The following is a 27,833-nucleotide window of genomic DNA, read 5'->3' on the forward strand; positions in this document are numbered from 1 at the left end:
CAGTACACTGAGCTATAACTTATACGTGGATAAGTTCTTAATCGATGTCGGACATAAACAATGATGTATTATAAAATTAACAATTGGTAGGTATTTTGGTTTACCCGAAGTATACTGCTATTATGTATATAAACTGTTCATAGATACATGTACGTCAGAAGCTAGTTTCGTCTAAAACAAAAAGGACTCACTAGTGACGCTTGATAGAAGAAAGTTAAAATAAAAAGGCCAAATAAAATACGAATACATCAGCTACTGTCCAACTTTGATAACGTTTATTTTCTTTTTGATTATGAAACAGTAAACTAGTTTATGAACATCCATTTCAATAGACCTTCATATTTCTATCTTCTTCACATTTATGATTTTATTCTTAGAGGTAAGGCATCTTTTTGTGTAAAAAAAGAATTAAAAACTTTAACTCCGAGGAAAATTCAAAACGGAAAGTCCCTAATCAAATGTCAAAATCAAAAGCTCAAACATATCAAACGAATATATAACAACTGTCATATTCCTGCCTCGGTACAGCCATTTTCTTATGTAGAAAATGGTGGATTAAACCTGGTTTTATAGCTACCTATCTTCAAGACATTGTCATTATATGCTTCATATAGGGGCGGATCCAGACATTTTGATAAAAGGGGGCGCACTGATTGCTTAGAGGGAACCCGCTCCAGTCATGCTTCAGTTATTACCTATATAATCAACCAAATTTTTCCATCGAAAGGATCCACTACAGCTTTACTCGTTTTATAATAAATATTATTATTATGAAAAAAACTAGCAAACAAATAATAAACGTTGATACAAATTATTTAAAAGTGGTCTACATAGATGAATAACGAGAACTAATGTGTATTTATTTCGCTGCGCTTATTTTTGAGATATTGACACAATGTCTAAACGATGAATAGTAACATTAACAGTACCAATTTTAATATACCAGATGCATATGTCGACACTAGATGCACATGTCAATAATATATTTTCTAATGCGATGCTCGAGGCCGAATATTTTAAAATTCAAATCTGATACAAAAGACGGAGACCAAAACAGATATACAGTAGAAAAAGAAAAAAATCCGGACAAATAAATATAATTGGAGTTTTTAAATCAATTATATAACGAGTGAATATATTTATTGAATTTTAAAAAGATAATACAAGATATAATGTAAAAGAAATTGTATGTGTTATACAACCAATAGAAATTGTCATGTATGAGCCAGGTGTGATTGTTTCCAATATCAGTCACGGTTGCACAGTACATTTTTTCATATCCAAATAGAAAACAATGTTTACGTACATTTTAACGTGTATATGATACTTTTTTGGAAATTCCCAAATGTAACAATCTTCAACAATTTTAATTCTTAGAACATAATTGATATAAGCGTGATATTGAAAAAGCCATACAATATTCTCCTTCAACTATCATATGACAAAATGATTGTTATATTTACCAGTTAGCATTGTACGACTTGTATTCTTTGTTATTGATGTTGTAGTTTTAACATTATTACGCATAGTATGTGTGTGTACAAAGTTAACATGTTATCCAGCACCCGTTCCCTACAGGTTTAACCGGTCTATGGTCTCCTGATAATTTACACAACACCTTTACTTGACTTTTGAATTCATCGATATTTATGTAGCAACCCTGAAATACAATACTAGTATAGAAATTTACGTATAAAATGTTGTTTAATGCAAACGTGTACTACAAACACGTATCATTGGCTAAGTCGGCGTTTACTATCTTTTCATTGAAAATTGCCTTTCATGTTCTAGAAATTTGCATATCATATGATTGTTATATACACTTGTTTTAAAAAGGCGTTTAAAATTCATGCTACAATAAGTATCTTTTTTCTTTTTCGTTCTACATGTATGCCTCACTGTGTAGTTGTGGTGTAGTAGTTAGAGCATCAGACTACTAACACAAAAGTTCCTGGTTCGAACCCCGTTCCGCGGAGAAAATTTTAGGGACTGAATTTTTGGTTCTTCCTTGACACTATTTGCGTGTATGGTCTTGAGAAACGATGGTAGTTTGTCGGAAAGGGACGAAAAATGGTAATAAGAAAGTGCTATATCTCTTGCACTTATAAGATACCCTTGTAGATTTCGAAAAACAAGCTAATGTCGCTATAAGGCAGCACTCGTACCCGCAAAAAGGACTTAATATAAGTTGCAATAACTTGTTTCCCGATCCACTATAGATAAATATGTTTAAACTAAACTACACGGTTTTCGAAGACTATGCAGGATATAAAGTACTAAATGGTGGCCCCATTGCCGGCAATGCTATTTTTAGCAATTATCTCCTTAAAAGGCGCTTTTGATAAACTAATTATGGAAAAACTGCTGTTGTCTAATTGAAGCTCGATATCTACTTGCGATTTTACCGCACTCAAATATATATGGTCCCATGGCTTTTCTTGGTGAATTTTGGGGTTTTTCACGATACCTGAAGATTTCGCATAAAAATTTCCCTAATTTAGAGCAACATAAATAAAATATTTCCGGCCCTTCATACTATACATTTAAGGACAAATTTGTGCTTGCATGAAACTTCATTCATAATGCTTTCCAGAAGAAAAATATATAAAAGATATAACAACCAATCACAGAGAGCCATCTATTTTTATCTCTATGTCATGTTCCCTTCATAAAATGGCTGCGCCCATGTAATTTTATTTGGTACATTGTAACCTGCATGCTTCTCTCTGTACTGTCTTCATAAATCTTCTATGAATTTGCTTTCAATAGCTTAATTATGTAGATTATATGTCTTAAGTTTTCTATGCTGTGTCTTCTGTACTATTATTTGTCTGTTTGTCGTTTGATTTATTAGCCATGGCGTCGTCAGTTTATTTTCAATTTATGAGTTTGACTGTCCCTCTTTTATATCTAAATTTTGAGACCTCTTCATGTATAGTTTTGGAAAATATTGTTTAGATTACCCTCTTTGTAAATACAATACCTGAAGATATCTGCTACCCCCATTTGACACGAACTCTTCTCTTCCGTGTAGAATCCTCCTATTGTTAAATACTATACAATCTCCCGGCCTTAACTTGAATTTGAACTGCCAAAAAAATAAAAATAAAAAATCTTGAATTAAATGTATGCCTAAAAAATTAACTTTTGCTGATTGTTGAAGCAAATACTACGAACTAAATCTGTCATCTTGTTTTTGTTCAAATAGTATGTCAAGGTTTTTTATCACACATATACTAATCCTATATAAAGTTGAAATGTCTGTATTTACAGACTGTTTCATACAATCTGCTGTTGTCTCAAATTTAATTATTCTATGCTAAGTCGTTATATATTGTTAAAAAGACCATTAATCACACCCAGTGGTTAAGTTCCATGTATAATTGCTCTGTATTAAGACTAATTGTAGATACAAAAAAAAAAATGGCTTTTGTCACAGATTATCATCTTGTTTTTTGAGATTTCAGATTTAATTGCCCTTAAAGTCCTGTTTTATATACAAGAACTGTTTATCATTTCATGAACTCTTTAAAAGGTTGCAGTTTACAAGATACTCGACATATAGTTTTAAGTTATAAAACTAAAGTTATTTATCAACTAGAGGCTCTTAAGAGCCTGTGTCGCTCACCTTGGTCTTTATGCATATTAAAGAAAGGACACAGATGTATTCATGACAAAATTGTGTTTTGGTGATGGTGATGTGTTTGTAGATTTTACTTTACTGAACATTCTTGCTTCTTACAATTATCTCAATTTATAATGAACTTGGCCCATTCATTACAAAGGAAAATATTTTGTTAAAATTTACAAAAATTTACAAAAATTCCAAAATTCATAAAAATTGACTATAAAGGGCAATAACTCCTTAAGACGTCAACTGACCATTTTGGTCATGTTGCCTTGTTTGTGGATCTTACTTTGCTGAACATTATTGCTGTTTACAGTTTATCTCTATAATAATATTCAAGATAATAACCAAAAACAGCAAAATTTCCTTAAAATTACCAATTCAGGAGCAGCAACCCAACAACGGGTTGTCTGATTCATCTGAAAATTTCAGGGCAGACAGATTTGCTCTGAATGCTTTGGTTTCAGAGTTATAAGCCAAAATCTACATTTTACCCCTATGTTCTATTTTTAGCCATGGCGGCCATATTGGTTGGTTGGCCGGGTCACGCCACAAATTTTTTAGACTAGATACCCCAATGATGATTTCAGAGGGGAAGATTTTTGTAAAAGCTAACGACGGACGACGACGACGGACGACGGACGCATCATTTATTTTAAAAAGTTGAAACGGTCAATAATAACATTTTAATATTTGTCCTACTGTTCTGAAATAAGAAATATGATCTGAATGAACTACATAATAAAATATTTAAAATATTTATTTTGGCAATGATTGTGTTTAATTTTCTTCAAAATAGGCTTTAAATGGCATGCTCAATAATAGAAATTAAAGAAAAGTTACATCTAGTTGCACTATCTCTTTAACGCACTTACAATATTAGGTGAGTATTTCACAGCCTTTGCAAACTTATGGTATGCCTTGTAGTATGGCTCAACATCTTCCTACAAAAAGAAACAGACAAATGTATATGATACTAGTTAAGAAATTATTTTTACTTTAAATAAGTGGTTTATGTTTTATGCTTACCATTGCCCTTCACGATACATCTTTGCACTTACTGATAATTTTAGTTAAATATTGACGATTGGTGAAGTCCTGTCTTATCCTTTAGATATCAACTAAAAATGATAACGTTGTCGAAACATGGACGAAAACGAATTTTCAAAATGTTTCCATTTTAGTCGGCAATTTATTTGTTATTGAGACATATCTCGTTTTTAAACCAAAAAGCTTAACTAACTATGTTTGCTTATAAGGTGTAATACCACCAAATCATGGTACGTCACATCCGGTTGTATACGGAAGTAGGTCTAAAAACATATTCCCTTGAATTTGACAGTTGTAGAAAATTAACCCTGCATTTCAATGCACTTAAATTTTTCTGAGTCAAAAACATTCCTTTTTGATATGATGGTCTTATAAAATATTTTGGAAAGTTAAGGTTACATAGTTACCAAAGCAGGTAACCAGTAAATAACAGTGTAAAAATTGGGTTGTTTACTTCCGGTGATGGTTACTTTCTTATATGCAATGAAATCTAGTGTGAAATTTTCACTGTAGCCCTGGAAAGGATTAAACTTTATACATGCGAAGTATTTCTTTGGATGATATAAAGGTAGATACTGTTCAATTTTTTTTTAGAGTGCCAATTTAACAAAGACTAATAGGGGGAAATCAATGGTGGTATTACACCTATAATAGACATAACTATGTGATTTTATCCTCTTACCAGTTTACCCGAAAATGGTGCCTCAAATGGTGGTGCCCAACATACTGCAACAATCTAAAAAGAATTGAATAGAGGAAAAATTTTAAAATCAGTACTAGTGTATCACATTTAAATTTAAAAAAAAGAGGAAATGAAAAGCACATAACAAATAAGGAGCAAATAAATCAAAAACTCTTTACATTATTTCAAATTCATTTATCAAACTTCACATTTATAGTAATAAAACTAAACAAGAATATGCATAATTCACAACATTTGATTAAAAATACTGATACCATATATAGAAAACTTGAGTTAAACTCAAATACAAAACAAAAAAATAATAAACGTTATACCTCGTCCTTGTCATTGAGTTTTATGTGTGGTCTTTTGTACGTCATATCAACTGGCCAGTCTCTGAAAAATTCATAATCAGTTGACCCATAATTATACTTATTAACTAGCCTTCTATTATTGGCCAGTCCCTGACAATAAATAATCGGTTTAACACAAATATACTCACCAACTGACCTCATATCAACTGGCCAGTCCCTGACAATAATTTACAGGTTTAGCTATAACTATGCTCAACAACTGGCATCTTATCAACTGTTAAGACTCTTGCAATATAAAACCGGTTCAAATGAAATAAAACTTATAATCTATCAAGTCCCTGACAATACAACGGAGTAATTCTGCTAATACTCTTCAAACGGTAATAGGAATTCTGCGTTTAATGTGCATGTATATTTGACACCTTTTTTTCGACACAATAGCATTATTGATGCAAATATAACAATGTTTTACAGTACAAGTTGACAAAGATGCTGAAGTTTCAACTGACAAAAATATGAACTAGATATATTTTTGGTCTTTTTAAAACCATTTGCTCGATATCACTTCTGGTTAAAGTCTCGTCCCCTTGGATATTACCAGCCATGTTGGTTAGTTTTTTTAATTTTAATAGAATTCACGTGCTTACACAAACCAAGTCATGAATATAACATTTGTTTTTAAAACGATTATGTGTTGAAGTTTGTGATTTTACCATTTGATAAGGGATTTTCGATTTGAATGTTTCTTGGAGTTTGGTATTTTTGTTATTCTCCTTTTTACTTAAATTATAAATTATGCAGATATTTCTAGGAATATTTACTTTTGGAATATGTCAAATCTATTGTAGGATTTTGTCTCACTATAAATTTTAGTTTCTGAAAATGTCTTTCAACTTGGTTATCGATTTTGCCTTCCAATTATTTTATTTCAAACAATAATAATTAGTCTTAAACAGATTTAATTCGCGTTTTGTGTAATGAATAATAATATTTGTATATTTAATGACTATTTGTCTCTCTTGATGTTGTATTATGTAATTCCAATTTTTCTATTATTGAAGTAGTGTTTCATTGTGTTGAATTATGTAATATAGTAGATTATTTTTCTTACATTTAAAACAAAATCAGAAGTAGTAATGTCAGTTATTTCTTTAGTTTAAAAAAGAGAATAATTATGGATTTTTCATTTACCTTTCATAATGAACTTTTTGAATTGTGACTGCATTTTGGGTCAAGATTTTAAAATCCTCCGGATGTTGAATTCTGAATTCCTCAGCAACACGATTAACATCAAGAAGAATACTTTCACCACCTTCTACACATTCCTCAAACCTAAAAAGGAAATTTGATATTTCTTGTTTGAAGTTTGAATTAAACATACAAAGCATGTGCAACTGTATTTAGATTCGTCTAAAATGTAGTTCCAAAATTTCTTTCGTTAATAATTCACAGCATATCTTTGTGTTTAATTGTTACATTATAGTATCATTACACACTAAAATTATTGTCCAGTGTGCGATTCCGCAAGTATACAATATAACCAGTTTGAATATAATAAATACAACTTATAATTCAAAGTTTACGTGTGTGTGTGTGTGTGTGTGTGTATGTGTGTGTGTGTGTGTGTGTGTGTGTGTATGTGTGTGTGTGTGTGTGTGTGTGTGTGTGTGTGTGTGTGTGTGTGTGTGTGTGTGTGTGTGTGTGTGTGTGTGTGTGTGTGTGTGTGTGTGTGTGTGTGTGTGTGTGTGTGTGTGTGTGTGTGTGTGTGTGTGTGTGTGTGTGTGTGTGTGTGTGTGTGTGTGTGTGTGTTGGGAGGGGGTTATACTTAGGGAATTTATAAACTACTAGAATTGAGGAGAAAAGAATACAAAGCACACATGCAAAGGTAAATTAAAAAAAATGTTTATTACCAACCCATAATATGATCAACCTTACATATACTTATAGTTTATATTTTGAAGGAAATAATGCCGTCGCTACATTGTGCAAAACTATAAGTTTCAATCATCTTAAAATAAACTCAACTACTAAACAATAATTATTTTTGATTTTTTTTACTATCGATGTTACATTAAGTGGACTATGAAATTAAAATAGCTCACAAAATGTAAAAAACAGGTATGGCCGAAGTCTGAAAGTACGCCAGTGGGTATTTGATATGCTGTCGACTTATATGTTGCTATATATATTATTGGATAAGGACTGATAGTCATTTGTTTTAATTTGTATCCCACGATTATTTTAATTAACATTATTTCTAATGTATGGTAGATATATCATATGTAAAACGTGTATGGTGTTGATGTCATATCATCAGTATGACAATATATGTAATATACGAAAATACAGAAATGTACTCGAAGATTGCCGATATGTAGTTATTTGATATGCATTCGTTAAAAGTGATATGCTATCCCATTGCACAAATAAGAAGGTGTAAGTTCAAAACAGTACACTAAAAGAACTAAAACACGTGTCAAGTATATCACGTTAGGTGTCATCCTCAGAACAAAGGTCAATTTTAAGCATAATAATGTTGATGGGTGACTTTCGCTGATAAATTTATGTAATGATAAAGTCATATCGCTTTACACTCTATGTGATGATGAAGGAAAACGTATCAATTTACTTTTACTTGATAAAAATAACTAATTTTAATACAAAGAGTAAAAGTATAAACTGTATTGCATGTCAATCTAATGTAGGAGATCCAAATATAACATTTTTCTTCTAATGAATAATTTGTTTGTTCACCTTTCAACGTAAGACTTTCCTTTTACAATTAAATGCTGACGTAAATATATGAAACGGCAAAACACTCCATACCTATTTGGAAAGTTTAAACTTGTTATTACTGAAGAATGTTGCAAGCTAGCTGTAAATATATTGCTGTTTGTGGTTACAATAAATGTACTATCACCGATCGGGTTTGTTTATTGTAAGTAATGGCAAATCTAGTATACCGCTGTTTGATAGTCAATAATCGATTTAACTGAAATTAAATGTAAAGGATACAGATCAACTATAAAGATAAACAACGGAACAAACAGAAAACTGAACTGCTACTTACTCTTGGCAATGCAGAAAAAATAACCCTGGTCCAGACTCGTAATGATGTAGGTCATTATGAAGGGGCAAATATGCGGTAGAGTAAGCAATATTTATTGGATTTGGAACATCTCGAACCGGGAACGTCTGTAATAGTAAAATGACAAATTTATGACAAAGTACAATATCTAGCCGTACACAACAAGGAATGAAAGGATTTTTGGTATAACAATAAACATTTTTTCGTGTATGTATATCCTACTATGCACATTTGTTCATGATCAAAGATTTTAAATGAGATTCTGTCTTGTTGAAAGCAAGATTTGTATCAATAAAATTGTATGTTGTAATCAATTTATTTTTATTTTGCAAGGTTTCAATTGGAATATCTTTGACCAACATTTTTAGATTTTTTTTCATTTCATTAGTTTTCCTTGACATTACATTTACTTAAACAACTTAAAATGCACATTGCAACTACATAAAGATGAGATTAACCATTGAACACTCACTAATCCATATATTGTACGTTGTACTGGAGCAAAATTTTCGGCTACCTAAAACAAACAAATATATATTTGAAGCTAACCAATGTAATAAATCATTTCGATATGTATTTTAGAAAAGCAACACAAGGTATTTTTTTAAACTTAAGTATTATGTATATGAAATAAATAAAACGAAAATCAGCGATCGCTGCATAATGCATCATTAGGTACGCTCAGGGCAAAAAAGTATAGGATATTGAATATTTGAAAGAATCACCTCAAGAGCGAGTTGCAATCAGTGCTGTGGACGAGTTGTAATATCTGTTCATTAAAAATTTACCATCAATATGTACAATTTAATTTTTGTATTATATATATAAGTCTTGCAACTGACAATATCTTAAATTGATAATCAAGAGATTGTCTTTCAAGAGCCTGTTTGTCCCATCACGATGCCTTGAACTAGTTTGTTCGGAATATAATCGATAAATTAAATATGATTATAAAGATATTTTAAACCAATGTCTCCTCTGATTTTATTATGAGTATTGCTTAAATGAAGCAAGTTGTTCTATTATGTACAGTCTGAGTTTCGAACTGATGGATACAAATTAGTATGATTGAATTCTAGTTTATAATTCGACACGACGGGTGCCACATGTGGAGCAGGATCTGCTTACCCTTCCGGAGCACCTGAGATCACCCCTAGTTTTTGGTGGGGTTCGTGTTGTTTATTCTTTAGTTTTCTATGTTGTGTCGTGTGTACTATTGTTTTTCTGTTTGTCTTTTTCATTTTTAGCCATGGCGTTGTCAGTTTGTTTTAGATTTATGAGTTTGACTGTCCCTTTGGTATCTTTCGTCCCTCTTTTATAACTATTAGGCTCTTGGCAAATTAAAATCATATTAAACGAGTAAGTGGTGAAAAATAATGTTTATCCAATTCTTGAACCAATGCATGTTTATATCATAAACTTAGTCCTCTGTGCACAATTTTCTCATTTTTTACGCAAATATATCGTATAATCGTCAATTTTTTTTTCTCTCTGTCTGTTATGATATAACAATTATGGCTGCTCATTAAATGCCGTGTTTTGAAGCCGATGTTTACCGATTGTCACCTTATAATAAACAAATAACAAAAAGAATGGGTTTTGAGCACGTGTTTAACATGTACAATCAGATAAATGAATATCTTAATGACATATCCATGCGTATTGTGATCACCGGACTTTTTACGAGGAGAGTTACGCTCAGGTCACTATGCATACGGAAAATATGTCGGCAAATTGCTTCCTGGAAGAAGCAATTAAAAATAAGTAAACTTCTTTTAAATGTGGACAAATTAGAGAATTTTCCTCAGAAAAAAGTGTATGTACATAAGTTGTATAATGAAAACTTTCCATTTAGTTATAAAAAACATATGCATAACTTTTATTAATTTGAGGTTTCTTATGACTTTAATCATATCCGTTTATAATATTGTTCTTAATTGTCATTTGTTGAGAACGTTGGAACTTACACCTTTACTTAGCACTGTATTGGAATTTTTGGTCCTGAATGCTCTTCAACTTTGTACTTCAATTCGGACTTTTTAACCCTTTTTTCCAAGCGTCATTGATGAATCTACTGTTGACGAAACGCGCGTCTTCTATACATCAACATTTTTTGTTCCATTGACGTATATGTGTTGATTGATAATCTTATCGGTGTTTTTAAAACAATTATTGTTTGTCTATCAAACAGTTTGAAGAATAAACAATAATTTAATAAGTTTTTGCAAACGAGGCGCTTTGATTTACCTACATCAGGAACGCTCACAGCCGAAAATTTGAAAGTCAATGATGCATAGGAACCAAAACAGTTGAAGAGCTTTATGACGAAATACGACGTAAAAATTAATAAAAGTACATTACCCGAGCCACCATATCTTCTTCAGTAGGAACGCCTGTGAGGAGACACAAACCACGTTCGTTTATTTCACGTAAAAAGCTAAACTATTTCAATACATGTGTAAACAGACGGAACAATTAATATTTTGGACAATGGAACTTTAATATCAAGTACAAGACGTTTGCAGAATTTAAGTTTAACCAATTTCAAGGAAAAGGTGATATATATACCAAAGGGATATCTACACTCATAGAACGGCAATAAAATGATTACGCAACGATATAAAAAGAAAAAAAGACCATCACACAAGCAAACCGTATGAAAACAGACCATAAAAAAGAAGAATGAATGAGCAACACGAACCGAAACATAAACCTTTGGTAATATCAGGTGCTCCGGAAGGGTCAAAATGTCCGTCAGTTTGTTCGTGTAATAACAAACTAATTAATCTATCTCCTTTTATAGGTCACACCAAGGTGAATGTCGACGACAATCGGGCTACGAAGATAAGAAAATATGAGTCATCATCTGTGAAACAGATATTCTATAACGATCAACCAACTCGTGATGGCACCCATTAATTGTTCGAACTGATAAAACGGCAATTATATTTTTTAGTAAGACAGAATAATGCTACTGCAAAATAATGTGGTAGATATAGTTTTTGGAGAATGAACACGGGGAATTTATCAAAGTGACAATAACCCGACCAAAGAGCAGAAGACAGCTCAAAGCAACCAATTTCTCTTAAATAGATCTAGAAAACCCGCACCCGTAGGTGGGTTTAGGCTTGTATTAGTTTTTAAATTCGGACTTTGAATGAAAGGCAGTTATAAACTGATAGTATGTAATTACCGTGCTTTGTTAGTGTCATTTGATATCATATCACTGTACGTCATTTTTGTAATGGTCTGGAAAAAAAACCTCTCTTTTATTTAGTAACATATAGTTTCAAGAATCATAACATGTTTCATAATATCTTTAAGCATTTATAAGTTTTATTATCCGATGTGTTGTACTTGTCGAGATAAGCAATGTCCACGGTTATATTAAAATGTTGAATATGCAAAAATACTCAGTTGAAAACCTGTTTAACAAATCCGCTAAGTATAATTTCATTCTTACTGAATTAAATAAATGTGGAGTATTTTAAGTTGTCGAAACTTCAATTAAGGAAGTACACCACTAATTCATGGTCCCATTACTTTCTATGTTAAATTCCTCCATTTCAACCAGGCACACCTCTTTCATTTTAAGTTCAAATAAAGTGGCAATCATTGCATTTCAAAGCAACACTTTATGGTGTCTTCTACTGAAAAAATCAACATACCTTGCATGGCATATAAGACAGAACTGGTTCCCGGAACTTCGGATGTACCAAAACAGGTACTTCAGATCTGACAAACAGACTAAATGTACACTCTTTTTAAAATTTGGTGCAGTTTTTTTAATATTTAAGATTAAAAATCCAAAAGTGTTCTACAATGATCACCAGTCCTTTAGCATTTATTTGATGCCAAAAATACCTAAATATCCTACATATTTTGAAAGTTACACTCATGCGTAGGAACTATTTTGCGTTAAATATGTACTACTTTCTGGTATGTGCTTTCTGGCCGGGCCCGAATTAGTGGTGTTACACCTTAAGAGAGCAAATATGTGCTTTAATGTATCTATTCTATTGTTGCATTAAGAATTACAGTTTTAAAGTAACGCGTAGCAACTTATCAATTCAGGATTTTGAGTGTTGTTGTACGTCTTTTTCTTTTACTTAGTACACGTGTGAGAATAATTGATTCCAGTGAAATTATAATCATGATACAAGTCATTTTCAGAGATATTGATTGAAAAAACTTATCTGACAAACAATTTGCTACAACACAAAATAAAACATAAGAATTTAGGTGTGTTTAATACCAATTACCAAATCATCATCTAAGATCCATGAAAATTTCTCTCCAGATTCACTGACAGACAATTTATTCTCTTTAAGAAATTTGATGGGAATCTGTCCTTTGTGATCCGTCCATTCTATGTGCAGTACGTCACCTGTAAATGAAAGTTTATGGAAGGATATTTACTATTATCAGCTTAACCTTTCACTCTTTATGGTAAATGTCATTTTAAAGAGGTTAGGTGTCACGTAAAATATTTCGTTATAATCTTGTCGTTATAACAGATTTGCCTTGAAATGTCACTTATTAATAAATTTTTGCAGTTGTCGCGTGTGTAGAAATATAGATTCCACAACTGCAACAAGTATGTTACGATATATTGAGACAGATAAATTTTAGTTTTTACTTCGCGAGGCTTGCCGAGCTTATTGAATAATAAAACTGTTCAGAGTGGAGAAATATCGTAATACACGAGTTATAGTGTTGGCATCTATTTCTATAATGATTTGTTTGCTTCCTTTCAAAGATTTCAAGAAAGTGTGTACTTTTTGTGTCACGTCATCAGACATGGTTTATACATGACGTCACAATAGGAAATTCAGAAGAAACCAAGAAAATTTGACTTCACAAATTTAATTTTGACCAATCATTTTAGTAGGGTGCCCAATCAACAAATTTGATCGATTTGCCTGAACGGAATAACACACGGCTATATTTTATATCATTGGAAAGAGGAGAACAAACCTCATCGAAATACCGTTGTCGTCGTTGTCTGCCGTGGTCACGTTTTTTTTTAAATCAGGGTCAAAGGTCAAATCAAAAATTTCAGAAAAATGCACAGTCACATTATATAGCTTGTTTCTCCTACACATATGCGTTTGGAGCAAAATAACAAAAAACTTATTTATAAAAAAATATCTTTTGTATCTAAATCTCGAACTTATTTTATATTTTCATCGCCTAAAATGACTTTAGATAGACCTTTTTGTGTTTAGGGTGCAAATTTGAAATTTCCAAACAGCTGTTAAATAACAGTGACCTTGACCTATTTCAATTTCTAAATTTGAAATGTTTGTTCTCGATTCATTACAAGTTAGATTTAAAGATGTTTTTTAGATCTTAACTTTAATAATTTGTCGAAAACAAAATGTGTTTTTCACGTCTTTTCATAGTTAGGTGTTCGTCAATTTCAAGGTAATTATCAAACTTATGTTTTTGGGTGTAAAAGAGTATATATAAATCATTTGTTTCGAAATTCGTGCAACATTAACGTCAAACTTGGTTGAATATAAAGCTTTGTGTATAGTGTTGCTTTACAGAAGTAAAAATTAATGCAAACGGAGAAAAAAGGGGATTAAAGTTATGAAAACAAAAGTCTATTAGAAACAGGTAATGCACTCCGTCCTACATATACATATGACTAAATGGGCAACAATTGGCTATGATGTTTACAAGTATATTCCAAAAATATAACAAGGGAGATCTAGAGGGTTATGTACAGCACCGATGTATTTTACAAATAGTTTCAAACAAAAGAGGCATGAGAAACTAAAGGGACATTATAAAAAAACTTATAAAATGAAGACAAGCTGATAACAGCATAGCAAAAACTAGAAAAATAAAGAACAAATGCAAATAGAAAACTATGATCGAAGCTAGTATTAACTTTTATGTTCTATGGTCTCCTGTGGTTTAAGCCCACCAACCACGTCAAGGTCAGAAACAATATGTCAGGGTTTTTGTTGTTTTCATTTACATATCTTGCCCTATAGATAGATTATTACTGTATTTCCACAACTTCAAAATTGAGTAGATGTTATATTTATTGTTTAGAAAAGATTATGGACTGGTTATTTTTCATTCGATAGCTAACAATGATTCATAAGGTACAAACAAAAAATTGAAATATTATACATCTACATCTTCGTCGTCATCAATGTTTCTAGCTGCAACCAGACCAGTATTTAAATTTTGACAAATGTTATTTGCCTAACATGGGCATGAAACTGTACATGATAGATTTTGTTCGAAGCAAATGACTACTAAATCTTACAGAAATTCATATGACATCAGATCTTCGAGATAGAAAGGAACAAGTCATTCTTCTTTTCCCATCCGAACTGATAGGGAGAATATAGGATAGTTTTGCTATATTGGAAGACATCAAATTTATGTCTGGAATGAGGCTTATATTACATATAGTTTAAAAGAAGTAGGAAGTTTGACAAGGGAGGAATTTTTAAATTGTAAAATTGAGAAAGAAAATGGGGAATGTACCAAAGAGACAACAACCCAACCATAGAACAGACAATTTTTAGCCAATTTTACGCTCAATTTGTTTGGTCACAATGAACTATTTTGAGTTTTGACTTAAGATCATTCATCGTAACAGAAAGATCCTGAGCTGCATTTATAGATTCATCGATGTCATAATTAGAAAGGTTTGAAACCATAGCTCATGCGTATGCTGCATGGAGAGGAAGAAATGAACGCATAAGATCAGAACATCTTTATCTTGTGACTTTATTATTATCCTACCCTTGATTCCTTTCACACGAACTCTGTGTCTACATGAATAGCATGTCATATCATGCGAGTATCTACTTCATCGGGCGTACGAAATAATTCTCCTTCTGTGCAGATTTAGGGTCTTTGGAGGTGCTAGCTAGATAAATGACTTCCTCATGTATCATAGTAACTGTTGATCTACCATGATGCTGAACAATCGATTCGCCAAAAAATCTGGTTTAGGCCTGCTGGTTCTCTATGACTTAAAGAAACTTTTTCCAGTCAGGAATTTGACAACCTTCTACATGTGACCTGAATCACTTTTACAGACGAACAAAAACTTGATTCAGCTTTAAAATAACTGCAGTTGTGTCTGCTAGTGTACGATTTATAGCAAGAATGGTGCTACAATATTTTGTAATCATCAGTACAAAGATGGTCTTGGTCTGAAGCATCATGCAATATACTAAAATATATATGATTTTTTCCCTGCTTCCAGAGCCTCGATAAAGCTTTGGTTTGTGCTAATTCCTCGCATATTCAGTAGAAGAACCCTGACATATAACACACTTATCCCATTTTATTTCATTTCTACTTCGTTTAGGGCTTGATAGGCATAGTTTAACAGGACTGTGAATGTGTGCCATATTCCGGGTCTTAAACGTGACCGAAGGATTTGATTTGTATATTACAATTATAACAAAACTATCAATTCAAAAAAGCAATATAAGTTATAAAAACCAACAAAAAAATATTTCCTAAAACAAAACAACGATCTTCAAACTAACTAGAGTATTCATAACATACAAATCGACCACAAGAGATGTGGAGTTAGTGACAATTGTCCTAGTTTATGACCTGATAGTGTAAGCTACAAAACGATTAACGGCACGAGAAAAGGCGTGTCTGAATCAAGGCAAAATTATCACTAAATTTGTGTTTTAAATTGCTATTTTCTTGTCACCGATTAGCATTACACGAAAGATATTTGACACACATATGAACCATGTCTTATTGCTGTAAACAGAGTAAAATTCCAGTGAAAGTAGCACGCATCAATTTTTCTATCGTTCAAAATGTGGTAAATGTCAGCTAAAAAAATATTCTTACTAAAATTATAAAATACTTATACTTAAATTATATAAATCTTTTCAGCTTTCGTTATATGAATATTTTAATTTTAAAGCTAAATGATAAGTATCATTTGAAAAAATAACACAGAAAGCAATAATTTTATTTTTCGTTTTGAAGATGACCTGTGTGAGGAGTTATTTTTGGGTACACTAAGAAACCACAAATTTTTGAAAAACGTGACCACGGTAGCTTAAGACGACATTCCTGATTGGAAATGATTATAATGATTTTCCAATACTTTGCATATAAATATAGCCGTGTGTTATCCGTTAACTTAAACTCGTTTACTAGACGTCTTTTTCAATACTGGGCACCCTACTTTTTGTTTTACTAGTGAGGAGAAATATGGTTCTCCCACCCATCAAAAAATGTGAAAATAGCACAAATATAAAGGAAGCATCTGTTAACACTTTAAGCTATCTCTGTATTTTGATACAAAATAAAAAAAAATAGTTTTGATGTCAAATCACACGACTTAGACAAAAAGTAGATATAAGAACAAATTCAAAATACATTTTTTTTTCAAATTTATCTGTGTACGAATAAAACATACAAGTACTGAGAAGACGAATTTTACCATTTTCTGAAATCTCTGTCGATTTGACTAGCGTGTCAATATCAATATCAGCTACATCCACCAATCTTTGGCCGCTGTGCTGTTGTTTACACGATGGACAATGACAGTTAAATCTCAGCCATACACTAGGAAATCTATAAAAAATGTAAATGAACGTTTTAATTTGCTTTTAACGCTTGATGGACCAACATTTTATTGGAAAACATTTTTTTTTTTTCTTATATAGTTTGAATAAAAGCTATATAATACTTTGCCTTGAAATTGAATTAAAGATGGTGAGATATGATTACTGAACGTCTTTAATGAGCTTAAATATGACGCTGGTAATAATTTTGGGATTGATTTCAACACATTAAAGCTGTTATTTCTAATTTAGTTCTGCAAAACCGTCAGAAATTATCGCACTATTTCAAGATTTCTAAACTGATTAATATTTAGAAAAAATATTGAAATGCAAGAAACCGCAAAAAAACTTACATCATCGGCTCTTTCTGTTTGAAATCAATGGCGAGTGATTTACCGCCATCTCTTATGTCAGTCGTCACCTGTATATGACAGAATATTGGTTCTATTGTGTTTCCATTATAACACAAGAAATACATTTTATCATAGCCAGATATCAATAATAAAAAAAACCACATACGTTAGAAATATAACATAATTCATCCTCATTAGCACTGTTGATGTCTTAAAGTTTTAAAGTGTTGTTGTGTTTATAACAATAATGACTAAGTATAATCATGTTGTCTTAAAACCAAGTTAAGTATGTTCGTTGTATCGCGCAAATATTATGAGTCAACTTATTCAAACTGATTTAAAGAGTATATGACTACATGGTATTGATCTTGTACATATTGAAAGCCGAATGCTGACTTAAAATTGCTTAAATTCACATCATTTGGACTTTGGTAGATATGTTTCATCATACCACATTTCCGTGTTTTATGTACTTACATCCGATGAAGCATTCGAAGACAGGTTTCTACTGTTGATTGAACAATATGAAATCTTTGAATGCAGTGTACCTGGAATTAATACGTACATTTGTGTATAATGTATATTGCTTGCTACACTCGTCATTAAAACAGTGGTATTAAAAAGGTTTAAGCCTGATTGGTATAATATTAAATATTAGGTGTAGTTTGTTTAATTTGCATTCTTCACAATATTCCTCCCTAGCGATGCATATCTTAAACACTTGAAAACAGCCCACAATAAACACAAAAGAACTCGGAAACAGTATATCCGGTAAATTATCCTTTTGAAAAAGTAGATCATATAGCCATACATTTTTTTTCTTCGATTATGACCATTAAAAAATTCCCTGTAAAACAACTCAACAGTAAAAATAAATTCAAGAAAATAAAAGATTGAGCAAAATCATACACTAAAATAAAGCGTTACTGGTCCGTATATTAGTGTTCAAGCTAAATTTACCTTTGTCCTGACATAGGAAGAATGATGAACTTTGGCGAACTAGGTTCTGAGCTTTCAATGAATATGGCAGCCGACACTTCAACACTCTTTTCAAGCTTGCATAATGTAAACTCCTCATGATATAATTGCTGAAACAATAAGGATAAAATGACGTCGAGGTATATGGTTTATTTTCAAATAGTCTTTTGATGATTTTATTGATAATTTTAGAAAGATAAATAATTTGAAAGAGGTTTGTCATTTCTGCAAATTGTATTACCCACCAAAAAGTTGCTTAAGATACATGTAAAAACAGTAATCGACATATTATGCAATTATTCAATATGATAAATTCAGCAAACAATATATAGATTATAACTCATATGAAATACTTTCAAAAGATAAAAAAAAGTATAAAATGGGCTGACCATCATCATTGTCGTTATGAATGATGAGGTAAATAAAACAATTGACTGCCGGACATCTTTATTCTTATATTGAGAAAAGATTAGTTTTTATATATTTATACACTACATGTATTATATACTAGTATTTAAACATGAGATAAGTATAGACTCGAGTTATTATTAGATGTGTTTCAAATGATCAGGAGGAGCATACCTTTTAATTTGCATAATGATTGTAAGACATGTATGACATCAATTACAGATACATCAATCATTATACTGATTACATGTACGAATGAGTTATCAGTTATATAATCAGCAGTACAAACGAACTGAGTGTATGACATGGGACGAATAAACTTATTAACTTTATAATCATTTATGTACGGTAAATTTCCAGTGTATTAGAGTTTCTGATATGACAATTTTAATCTGTTTTATACCTCCAAATGTGAGTTGATAATTAAACGTGATTAATACAATTTACAATGTTTTTAACTCTGATTTACATGAACATCATCAGAATTTTTACTTTGCGATTACACGTATATTTAATTAATATTTAAAACGGATTAGGAACAATAACTGGACACTTCGTTGCTGAGTGTATCCCAAAACATTAGTGTATAGATAAATTGACCAAAGATTAAATAACTGATTAAAATCCGCCCATTCTTTTGAAATAATTCAAGTACTAGTAATATAAACATTGAATTTTACATAAAATATATTTCAGTTCTAAATTGCACGAAATGATTGTTGAAAATGTACTAAATATCTTTAACATGGTTCAAAAATGAAGGTGTTATATTTTGCAAGCCTAAATTATGGATACCATGATAAATTAGAATACTTTTTTTTAACCTAAATCAACATAATACAATTATATTCATTCGGTTCAATACGTCTTTGATAAAAAATATAAAGAGGACAATAAAAAACGAAATGTCATGTTATCATTAATCAGTTATATCAAACGCCACCTACAGATAAGTACAGAAGAACATCTGACAACACAACTGACATACAATAGTCTAGCATACATTCCAGAAGATATAGTTACACCTGTAATTGAATCCCGTGAATTATATACAAAACCAAAATATGTAGTTCATATTTTGTGAAATTATCTGATTTATGGTATTAATACAACGCTAATCTCAGATAGGGGACTTCAAAGACAAATCTCATACAACTCTTTCTTTGAATTGATAATAGATGACCAAGGACGATCAAATATGGTGCGTAGAATAAATAATGGTGTTATAAGTTTCCTTACCACATTGAACTTACCATGCTATTGACTGCTTTTCGCGGTGACAAAGTATATATATTTAAATTCAAACTTGAAAATAAGAAACATAAACATCACTTTATACAGGGATATCAAACATGCAGAATTTTATTTTTTTTGCCCATGTTAATTTTGATGCAGCAAATATTTATCTGTGTTTGATTTGTTGATAAAATTACTGATGATAATTGTATGATTAATGTGCAGTCAAACAAAAGGATAACCGTCTGATTAATATGCTAAACAGGAAACGATTATTTCAAATTAATTAAGATTTATAAAATGGGATTCTTGTTCACTCAATAAGTCTGAAGCAAATGTGTGCGATCAGTAAAGGAACTGTCAATTGAACCAATGAATTAAGAAAATGGATGAATTGAAATAACAGGCAGTATATTTAAATGTAACAAAAAAAATATGTCTTTGGTTAGTGCAGTTAATGTGGTCGTCTGTACATAAAAGTACCTTGCATCTCCTTATTTTTTAAACTTTATCGATAAATAAAACTTAAATTACATCAATCTTATTTACATATGTTTAGATATCATTTTTGACTTCCGTTCCACAAAACCTGGTGCTCTTCACTTATATCACAACGTAGTGACTATCATTCATTGTGCTAGATATGTCCAGTATGTCCAGTATCAAACTACTACGCCAATGAACATCCTCGCATTTGACTCCCTTTATAGAGCTAGTTCGGCTCTTCGTCATCCCTTCGAAATCGATAAAATGATTTCACAGTATAAATGTTTCTCAGGTATGATCCAAAACATACCCGAATCAAAAACGAGTGTGTTTATTTTTTTAATACATTTTGTTCTCAATTCCGTTGTGTATTTTATATTTATGTTTGTCTTTGTCCTTGGTTTTTTTTGGCTTTGTTTTATGTTTTTACCATGGAATTGTCAGTTTATTTTCGACCTATAAGTTTCAATGTACTTTTGGTATCTATTGCCTCTCTTTTATCTTTATTGTTATCATTGTATTTATCTGACGTTAAACATACATTGCCAGCAGACATTTAAGTTCATGTGATTGCATTTTCTCCGTGCAAAGGTATTATTATATCAGACAGACAAAAATGACTGTTTGATTTGTCGTATATCACCTGGGTACACTTAAAGGCAAATGATATTTAAAAGCACACACGAAGTTTGTTGTTAACAATTGAATCATTTCTCCAGGTACCAACATTTCCGAACAAGCAAATAAGTCTGAAGTTTAATCTGGCGAGTTATTGTTAATGGTATTTTAGGAAACGTTGCATGCGCATTGACATTTAACGGGGTTTTTTCAAATCATCTTAAAAATAGAAATAAAAGTAAACAAAAGAAGTAAAATTCTGACATTTCCGTTATCAATTTCCTAGTTTTTAGATAACACAAGCTGTTAATGCCAAAGGCAGGACCGTATCAATTTCAATAATTTAATAGATTTAGTTATAAAGCAACAAGGGTTCAAAAGAGGCCTGAATGAGTGAATAAAAGGGTGCTTGTTAACTTAAGGACTTTCTTGGAGTTAGACGCATGTAATTAAAATCATTTACTAGTGTCCAAAATATAAATTGTAGCAGTGCAGTTAATAGATCGTTGCACACAGTTCTAGATCAATATGTGAAAAAGTAAAATCACAAAAATACTGAACTTAGAGGGAAATCTAATCGGAAAGTCCATAATCACATGGCAAAATCAAATAATAAAACACACCAACTACGAATGGACAAGAACTGTCATAATTGTGAGTGTTTACAAGGTTTTTTTTTTTCATTTTAAAAAATACTTTATTTTATAGTTTTGATTTTACGTATCAATAATTAATATGAATTGCACAATTACGGCAAGAATATAACGGAAGTTCCACTAGGCCTACAAAATGAACCATGTCATCTGGAAGAAGAGTGGACGATGGAATGCGACTAAAAAATTTACCATGATCTTACCTTACCTGCTTACTGCATACACATGAGTTTTGATAATGTATCATCAGCAATAAAATGAATGTGTTATCATTATCAAAAGATAAAGTGTACCGTTATTAGTACACCCGATATGTTACTGGGACGGTCATCATAGTATGTCAAAGTAATTAAATATATAGTTATGATGTCATTATTTGTTAATCTACTGTCAAATAATAAGTTCTACAATTCTATAAAATACTAGAACACACCCGTGATTTCGCGGGTCTATGACTGAATTAAAGTATATAACTATGCGTATTACCTGATAAAGTCATGCCAATTATAAGATGCACAGTTTTCTCTGCCGCTTTCGAAATCTTTCTATTTGAACCCGTCGACGTGGAACTTATCAATTATTGGTGATAGTAATTATTAAGAAAACAAAAGGGCATGGAATGGAGAATTGTTTAATCAACAGCATTTTGCTATATTAGTTATAAATACAGTTGAATTCTTTGATTCGCTGTTTTACGTCATGCTAACAAATTAAAAACTGTACCTATACGCCTTAATTTAAGTCCAGATTTTTAGTATTCGTATTGTCATCTTAGAAAGTCATACTGATTAAAATACTACAATAGGGAACAGTGTGACAATGATTGAATTTCGTAGTGTAAACCCTGTGGTTATGACCCGTATATATAGCAAAATCCTAAATACACCGTTGTGGTGGTGACCCTGTCAAATGTCGATTGTACAGATATTTGTCGTTTTTACCCCATGACGGCTGACAAATTGGATCTCGTTATTTTAGTATTATAGATAAAAAAAAAAAATTATTTTAAGCTTGTTATTGGTTTTTATTATTATTTTGATTTGTTTTATATTTTAGTGAGTGAGACGAGGTGATTAGCTTGGTCGAATTTAACATGTAACTGACGTATGTATAAACTCATCTTTATATGTTTTTTGGTATGCTTCCTCTCAGCATATGCAGTGAACTAAACATCTTGTGTGATACTGGTACTCTGATTTTACATCAGAAAATACATCTTAATATATGAACAGGTATCCTGATTGCACAGCGGGATATTATAACATTGTGATTGGTTTAACGCCGTCACATGGTGAACCATATGGATCCAAAAGGGGGTATGAAATTTCATGTGGGGTTCATGACATCACATCAACACCATTAATGGTGACGTCATTTATTGCTGGTTTTGTATTTTATTGTTTATTTTTCTAAAAAGAACACGCAACAGTAAAGTCATGCGTGCTATAGACCCTAGAAGGTTATTAAAAGGCCAAAGGATTCCTAGAGTCAGTAGCAAACAATGTATCTTTTAGCTGACATACGTCACATCAAAGATTAAAGATTACTGACAATAACATTTATCCGACGAGTGATATCTCTGTAATGGAGATAATCACCTGATGTTACATTATTTGCAAGTTATTCACCACTTCTCTCGATTCGGAGGAAAATATCCGAATTCAATCACATCACGTAATACATTATTAGTCAAAATATTAACTCTATTAATCTGTGAGGAATAAAACTTCCGAGGAAAATCAAAAAGGAAAGTCCCTAATCAAATGTCTTTATCAAAAGCTCAAACACATCAAACGAATTGATCACAACTGTCATACTCCTGACTTGGTATAATAATATCATATGTGTTATGTGTATGTGTTATGTGTAAGCACTAGAATCGGCAAATAATTACCGCAGAATCACCTAAGTCAGTTATCCGCCCGATTCACACACCCGGTTAGGTTTTCTGAGCATTCCCACTTCTAATGGCTGTTGAGGAAGAAGCCAGCAAAATGAAATGGAAATAGCAAAAGAAAAAAAACACTTACACTCAAAGAAAATCTGATATTGACATTATGATATTCAAGGCCTGTTCTTTGGAACTGTTATGAGGCTTTGTAATGAAATTATTTCAGTGGGAAAACAATTCTTGCCAGAAATAGTTACAAGTTCTCCATTTTCTTGAGAATTTGCATAGGTTCTAATGTGCCCATTTCCATATCAATCCTGACATCAACTTTCCACCCATAATAGTTCATGCTTGTGTCTCGTGCTCATACGGGATTATCAAATTGGTAACAATGCCAATACAGAAAAGGGTAACGTCAGATCGATGATAGTCTACTACTCATTACTGTATGTCGCTTCATAATACTTTTAAACATAAAATACAATTATTCCATTTCTGAAATTTATCTCAACATTATTATATTCGTGTTCTATTGAAACTAGTTAAAGATGTACATTTGACAGATGATCACTACTGTCCAATACACTGATTCAGTATGTTGTGTTCAACTTTAAAATTTTAATCATTTGGCCAATTGTGTATTGGTCAGCTAAATGTGCTACCTTTGGGTTGTACGTTCTCTTACTGTTTTGACTTTTTGACTAAATACTGGCTATGACCACTGCATTGGATTGGACTTTCCGTTTTGAATTTTACTTGGAATTCAGAATTTTGTGATTTTACTTTTTATACGATGTATGCTGCATGAACAAATGCAGGTGTGCCTTTCCATGAACCCCCAATGTTACTCAATGTTCTGATGGAAGTTCGTATTACACCTAAATATGAAGTTTTTATTCGCTGTAGGCATACTTTTTTTGTTGGTGTATAGACTTGCCTAGTTGCGCTTTCATCATTTTTTTAGGTATTTTTTTTTCTACAACTGTTATATTCAAAATATAGATTCGATATGATGTTCACAATATGAGAATAACAAGAGGCATATATAATTATCCCTGCAGCCTAAAAAAGAATTGATGATGTGTGACCCGCCATGACATTTGCAAGCTTATGGAGGTAGAACGTCATTGTTAGAAACATTATAAACATGATAAATATCGAGATTCAATGAAATACGTATTTGTGAAGAAGAGATAAACACTTGCCTTGGCTTCTTTTTTGCGGACGCCGAACTATACATCATATATAAGTTTTGAAGAAGTTTTACTTTATCGTTTGAAGAGATTTGAATCAACATTTTAAATTGATACACAAAAAAATCAAATTTCTGCTCTATAGATTTCCTTTCATAAATGAAGTCTGAAATATATCCATAATAAATGCACCGTATCAAATGCACATAAGAGAACACCTACTTTTAAATTGTTACGCGTCGCATACTATGTATAGAGACATGCATAATAAATCTAAATTAAAAAAAGGGAATTCTTAAAGCTTACTTTGGCAAATTTTAGACTAACTTCATTTCAACAAGTTTAAATTACATGTTCTAAAATAGAGCTACAAACAAACAAAAATGCTCTGCTTTAAAGATTTTCTTTCATAAACAAGGTCGTGTAATACAGAGGAAAAAATAACAAATGAAAAGAAAATAACTGCACCGAAAATTACCTTGAACAACATAAACCCACAAAAAGATCAGATAAAACTTGTGCACAATTTTAAATCTTTCTAATTTCAAACTCAAGTTTCACTACCCGATAGGAAAGAGTAAAGATAAGAATGTTGTAGTACTCCGGTGATCTATGAAACAAAACATTAAAATTCTACAGTTCAGCAGGGCATTTTTATGTACTTATGATACAAATTGTTTTTAATCAGAGTCTGTGATATTAAGTCTTAAAAAAAAACTACAAATAATGACAGATTCATATTCAATATTTCATGGCAGCAAAAATAGTGATTTCGACAACACTATAATGTACGTGCATTTAGGAAAATCAAATTTATGCAAAGGTTCCATAAATAATTTTATTCTAGGTCAAATCGACAATAATTATTAAAAATTAAAATTAAATTAAAACAGATATAAAATCAGTTTCTCACCATACAAAATTCTACTGGCTATATATTTTTTATATATGAAAAAGTTGCTTCATTTCTTTTTTTGACATGTTAAAAGACTTTTTGTTTTCCTGATTGAATACTATAGTATTGGCCAGTGCTTCTGTTAAAATAAAGTTCTGGTCATGGTTAAAATAATATGTCAGAATTTGTTTAGTTTTAAAAACAATTACCAAGTAATAATCCATATAGAACTTCACCTCCGGCAAAATTCAGGTGATCGGAGGGCAATAAATTGCGTAATCGCACACCTGTGAATCAACAGTCACAACTCTAAGCGACTAATTACCGGAAAATCGGACACACATAATTTCACTGTGTAATTAAGGAGCAAACTATTGCAAAGATATGCGGTAAAGAAAAGTTTCTTGTAATAACAATTGATCATTACCAGATTTGAATTTTTAAATTATATGAAATGCAGAAAAAAATATTTTTCTCAATAAATACATAAAAATGAATATAACGATTTCAAGTAGTTTTTTTTAGAAAAGAAATTATAAGATGATCTGAAATAATTTTCCCATTGCTTTTCTTGATTATCTATCGAGGTTATTCATCCGGACTTGATTACATGTTCTAATATTTATCGACGAGAATCTCATCCCGGGCCGCGATCTTTCACGGGATTTCACGGAGTTGCCAATCTCTGTGTATATATGTCTCTGGTTCAACAGGAAAAAAAAACACTTTTACAAAGATGTATGCTTCTTTCGAAGGCAGATTGTGAGCGCAAATGAACGGTGACCCCATCTTTTATTTATTTTTCTCTTAACTACAAGGAACATTATCCTCATACAAAAAAATAAAATAATTCTAAATAAATGTTCAAAAAAAAAAATGGAATGTATTACGAAGGATAATCATAATATATAATGGAATTGTCCTAGACCTCACTTTTGTGATGGTATATAAGTTAATGGAATCCTTCTCCGAATACGGGACCAACATATTAATAGTGGTAGACTTATGTGTCCAATGATCTTCAATTTCTACCGAATTTTGACTGTCTCAAAAATGTTAACATTCCAATTTTCAATAACAGTTAACAGCAAATACATTATCACAATAACAGATAACAAAAAAACTAAAAACCCAATAACAGCTAACAAAGAATAAGACAATAACAGCTAACAGCAAATATATTTTCAGAATAACAGATAACAAAGAATTAAAATGCCCCATAACAGCATAACAGCTAAACCCCTTGCCCCCCCCCCCCCCTCAGTAGTGTGCAGTGGCGGATCCAGCAGGATGGTTCCCGGTTGGAATCGCCCCTTTTGTGGGGTGATCAATGCATTTGAATGGGGACATGGATCCTAACCCAGGATAAAGGGTCAGTTCCAACTGATATCCCTATCCAAATGAATTGATCGTCAACAAAAAAGGGAGGTTCAACCTCCGGAATCCCCCCTCCCCTGGATCCGCCACGAATTACCATCCCCCACTGACCAGAGTTAATGTGTACAAACCTGACGTAAAATTATGTACTATTGAATAATAAATAATATCACATTACCTCCAAAAATCAGTAACTGTTACAGTACATTTCACATGTTTCAATAATCCAAAAACGATGTTTATGTAAGAAGTTCCCGCGCAAATGTCATGTGTTACCGAAACGGGAAACACACAAAAGAATTGTAGGTGCATGTTGTCATTCGCATTCCGATTAATTTACACAGTTCAATAAAATATATATGTTAACATTATCTATAGTTTTTGAATTTAGTTACTAGATCAGAAAA

At 31.6% G+C, this 27,833-nt stretch overlaps 1 protein-coding gene across 3 annotated transcripts; it reads right to left on the reverse strand.

Moving 5' to 3' along the window:
* Window positions 1–1,125: 1,125 nt before the first annotated feature.
* LOC139524649 (2-(trimethylamino)ethylphosphonate dioxygenase-like) lies at window positions 1,126–27,792 on the reverse strand. 3 transcript variants are annotated; one of them, XM_071319606.1, is made up of 16 exons: window positions 27,605–27,792; window positions 18,652–18,779; window positions 18,169–18,239; window positions 17,692–17,759; window positions 17,215–17,348; window positions 13,025–13,149; window positions 11,956–12,011; window positions 11,124–11,199; window positions 9,235–9,279; window positions 8,745–8,869; window positions 6,866–7,006; window positions 5,696–5,756; window positions 5,361–5,414; window positions 4,504–4,572; window positions 2,984–3,088; window positions 1,126–1,660 (listed from the first exon to the last, which is right to left on the reverse strand). In XM_071319606.1, the coding sequence occupies exons 1-16, from the start codon at window positions 27,736–27,738 to the stop codon at window positions 1,547–1,549; spliced, it is 1,506 nt and encodes a 501-aa protein (XP_071175707.1). In that variant the 5' UTR covers window positions 27,739–27,792; the 3' UTR covers window positions 1,126–1,546. The 3 variants fall into 3 exon arrangements, with proteins under 3 accessions (XP_071175707.1, XP_071175709.1, XP_071175708.1); XM_071319608.1 differs by lacking the exon at window positions 27,605–27,792 and adding an exon at window positions 25,167–25,312; XM_071319607.1 differs by lacking the exon at window positions 27,605–27,792 and adding an exon at window positions 22,274–22,332.
* Window positions 27,793–27,833: the final 41 nt, after the last annotated feature.

Source organism: Mytilus edulis, chromosome 5 (assembly GCF_963676685.1).
Source record: "Mytilus edulis chromosome 5, xbMytEdul2.2, whole genome shotgun sequence".
NCBI classification, from domain to species: domain Eukaryota; kingdom Metazoa; phylum Mollusca; class Bivalvia; order Mytilida; family Mytilidae; genus Mytilus; species Mytilus edulis.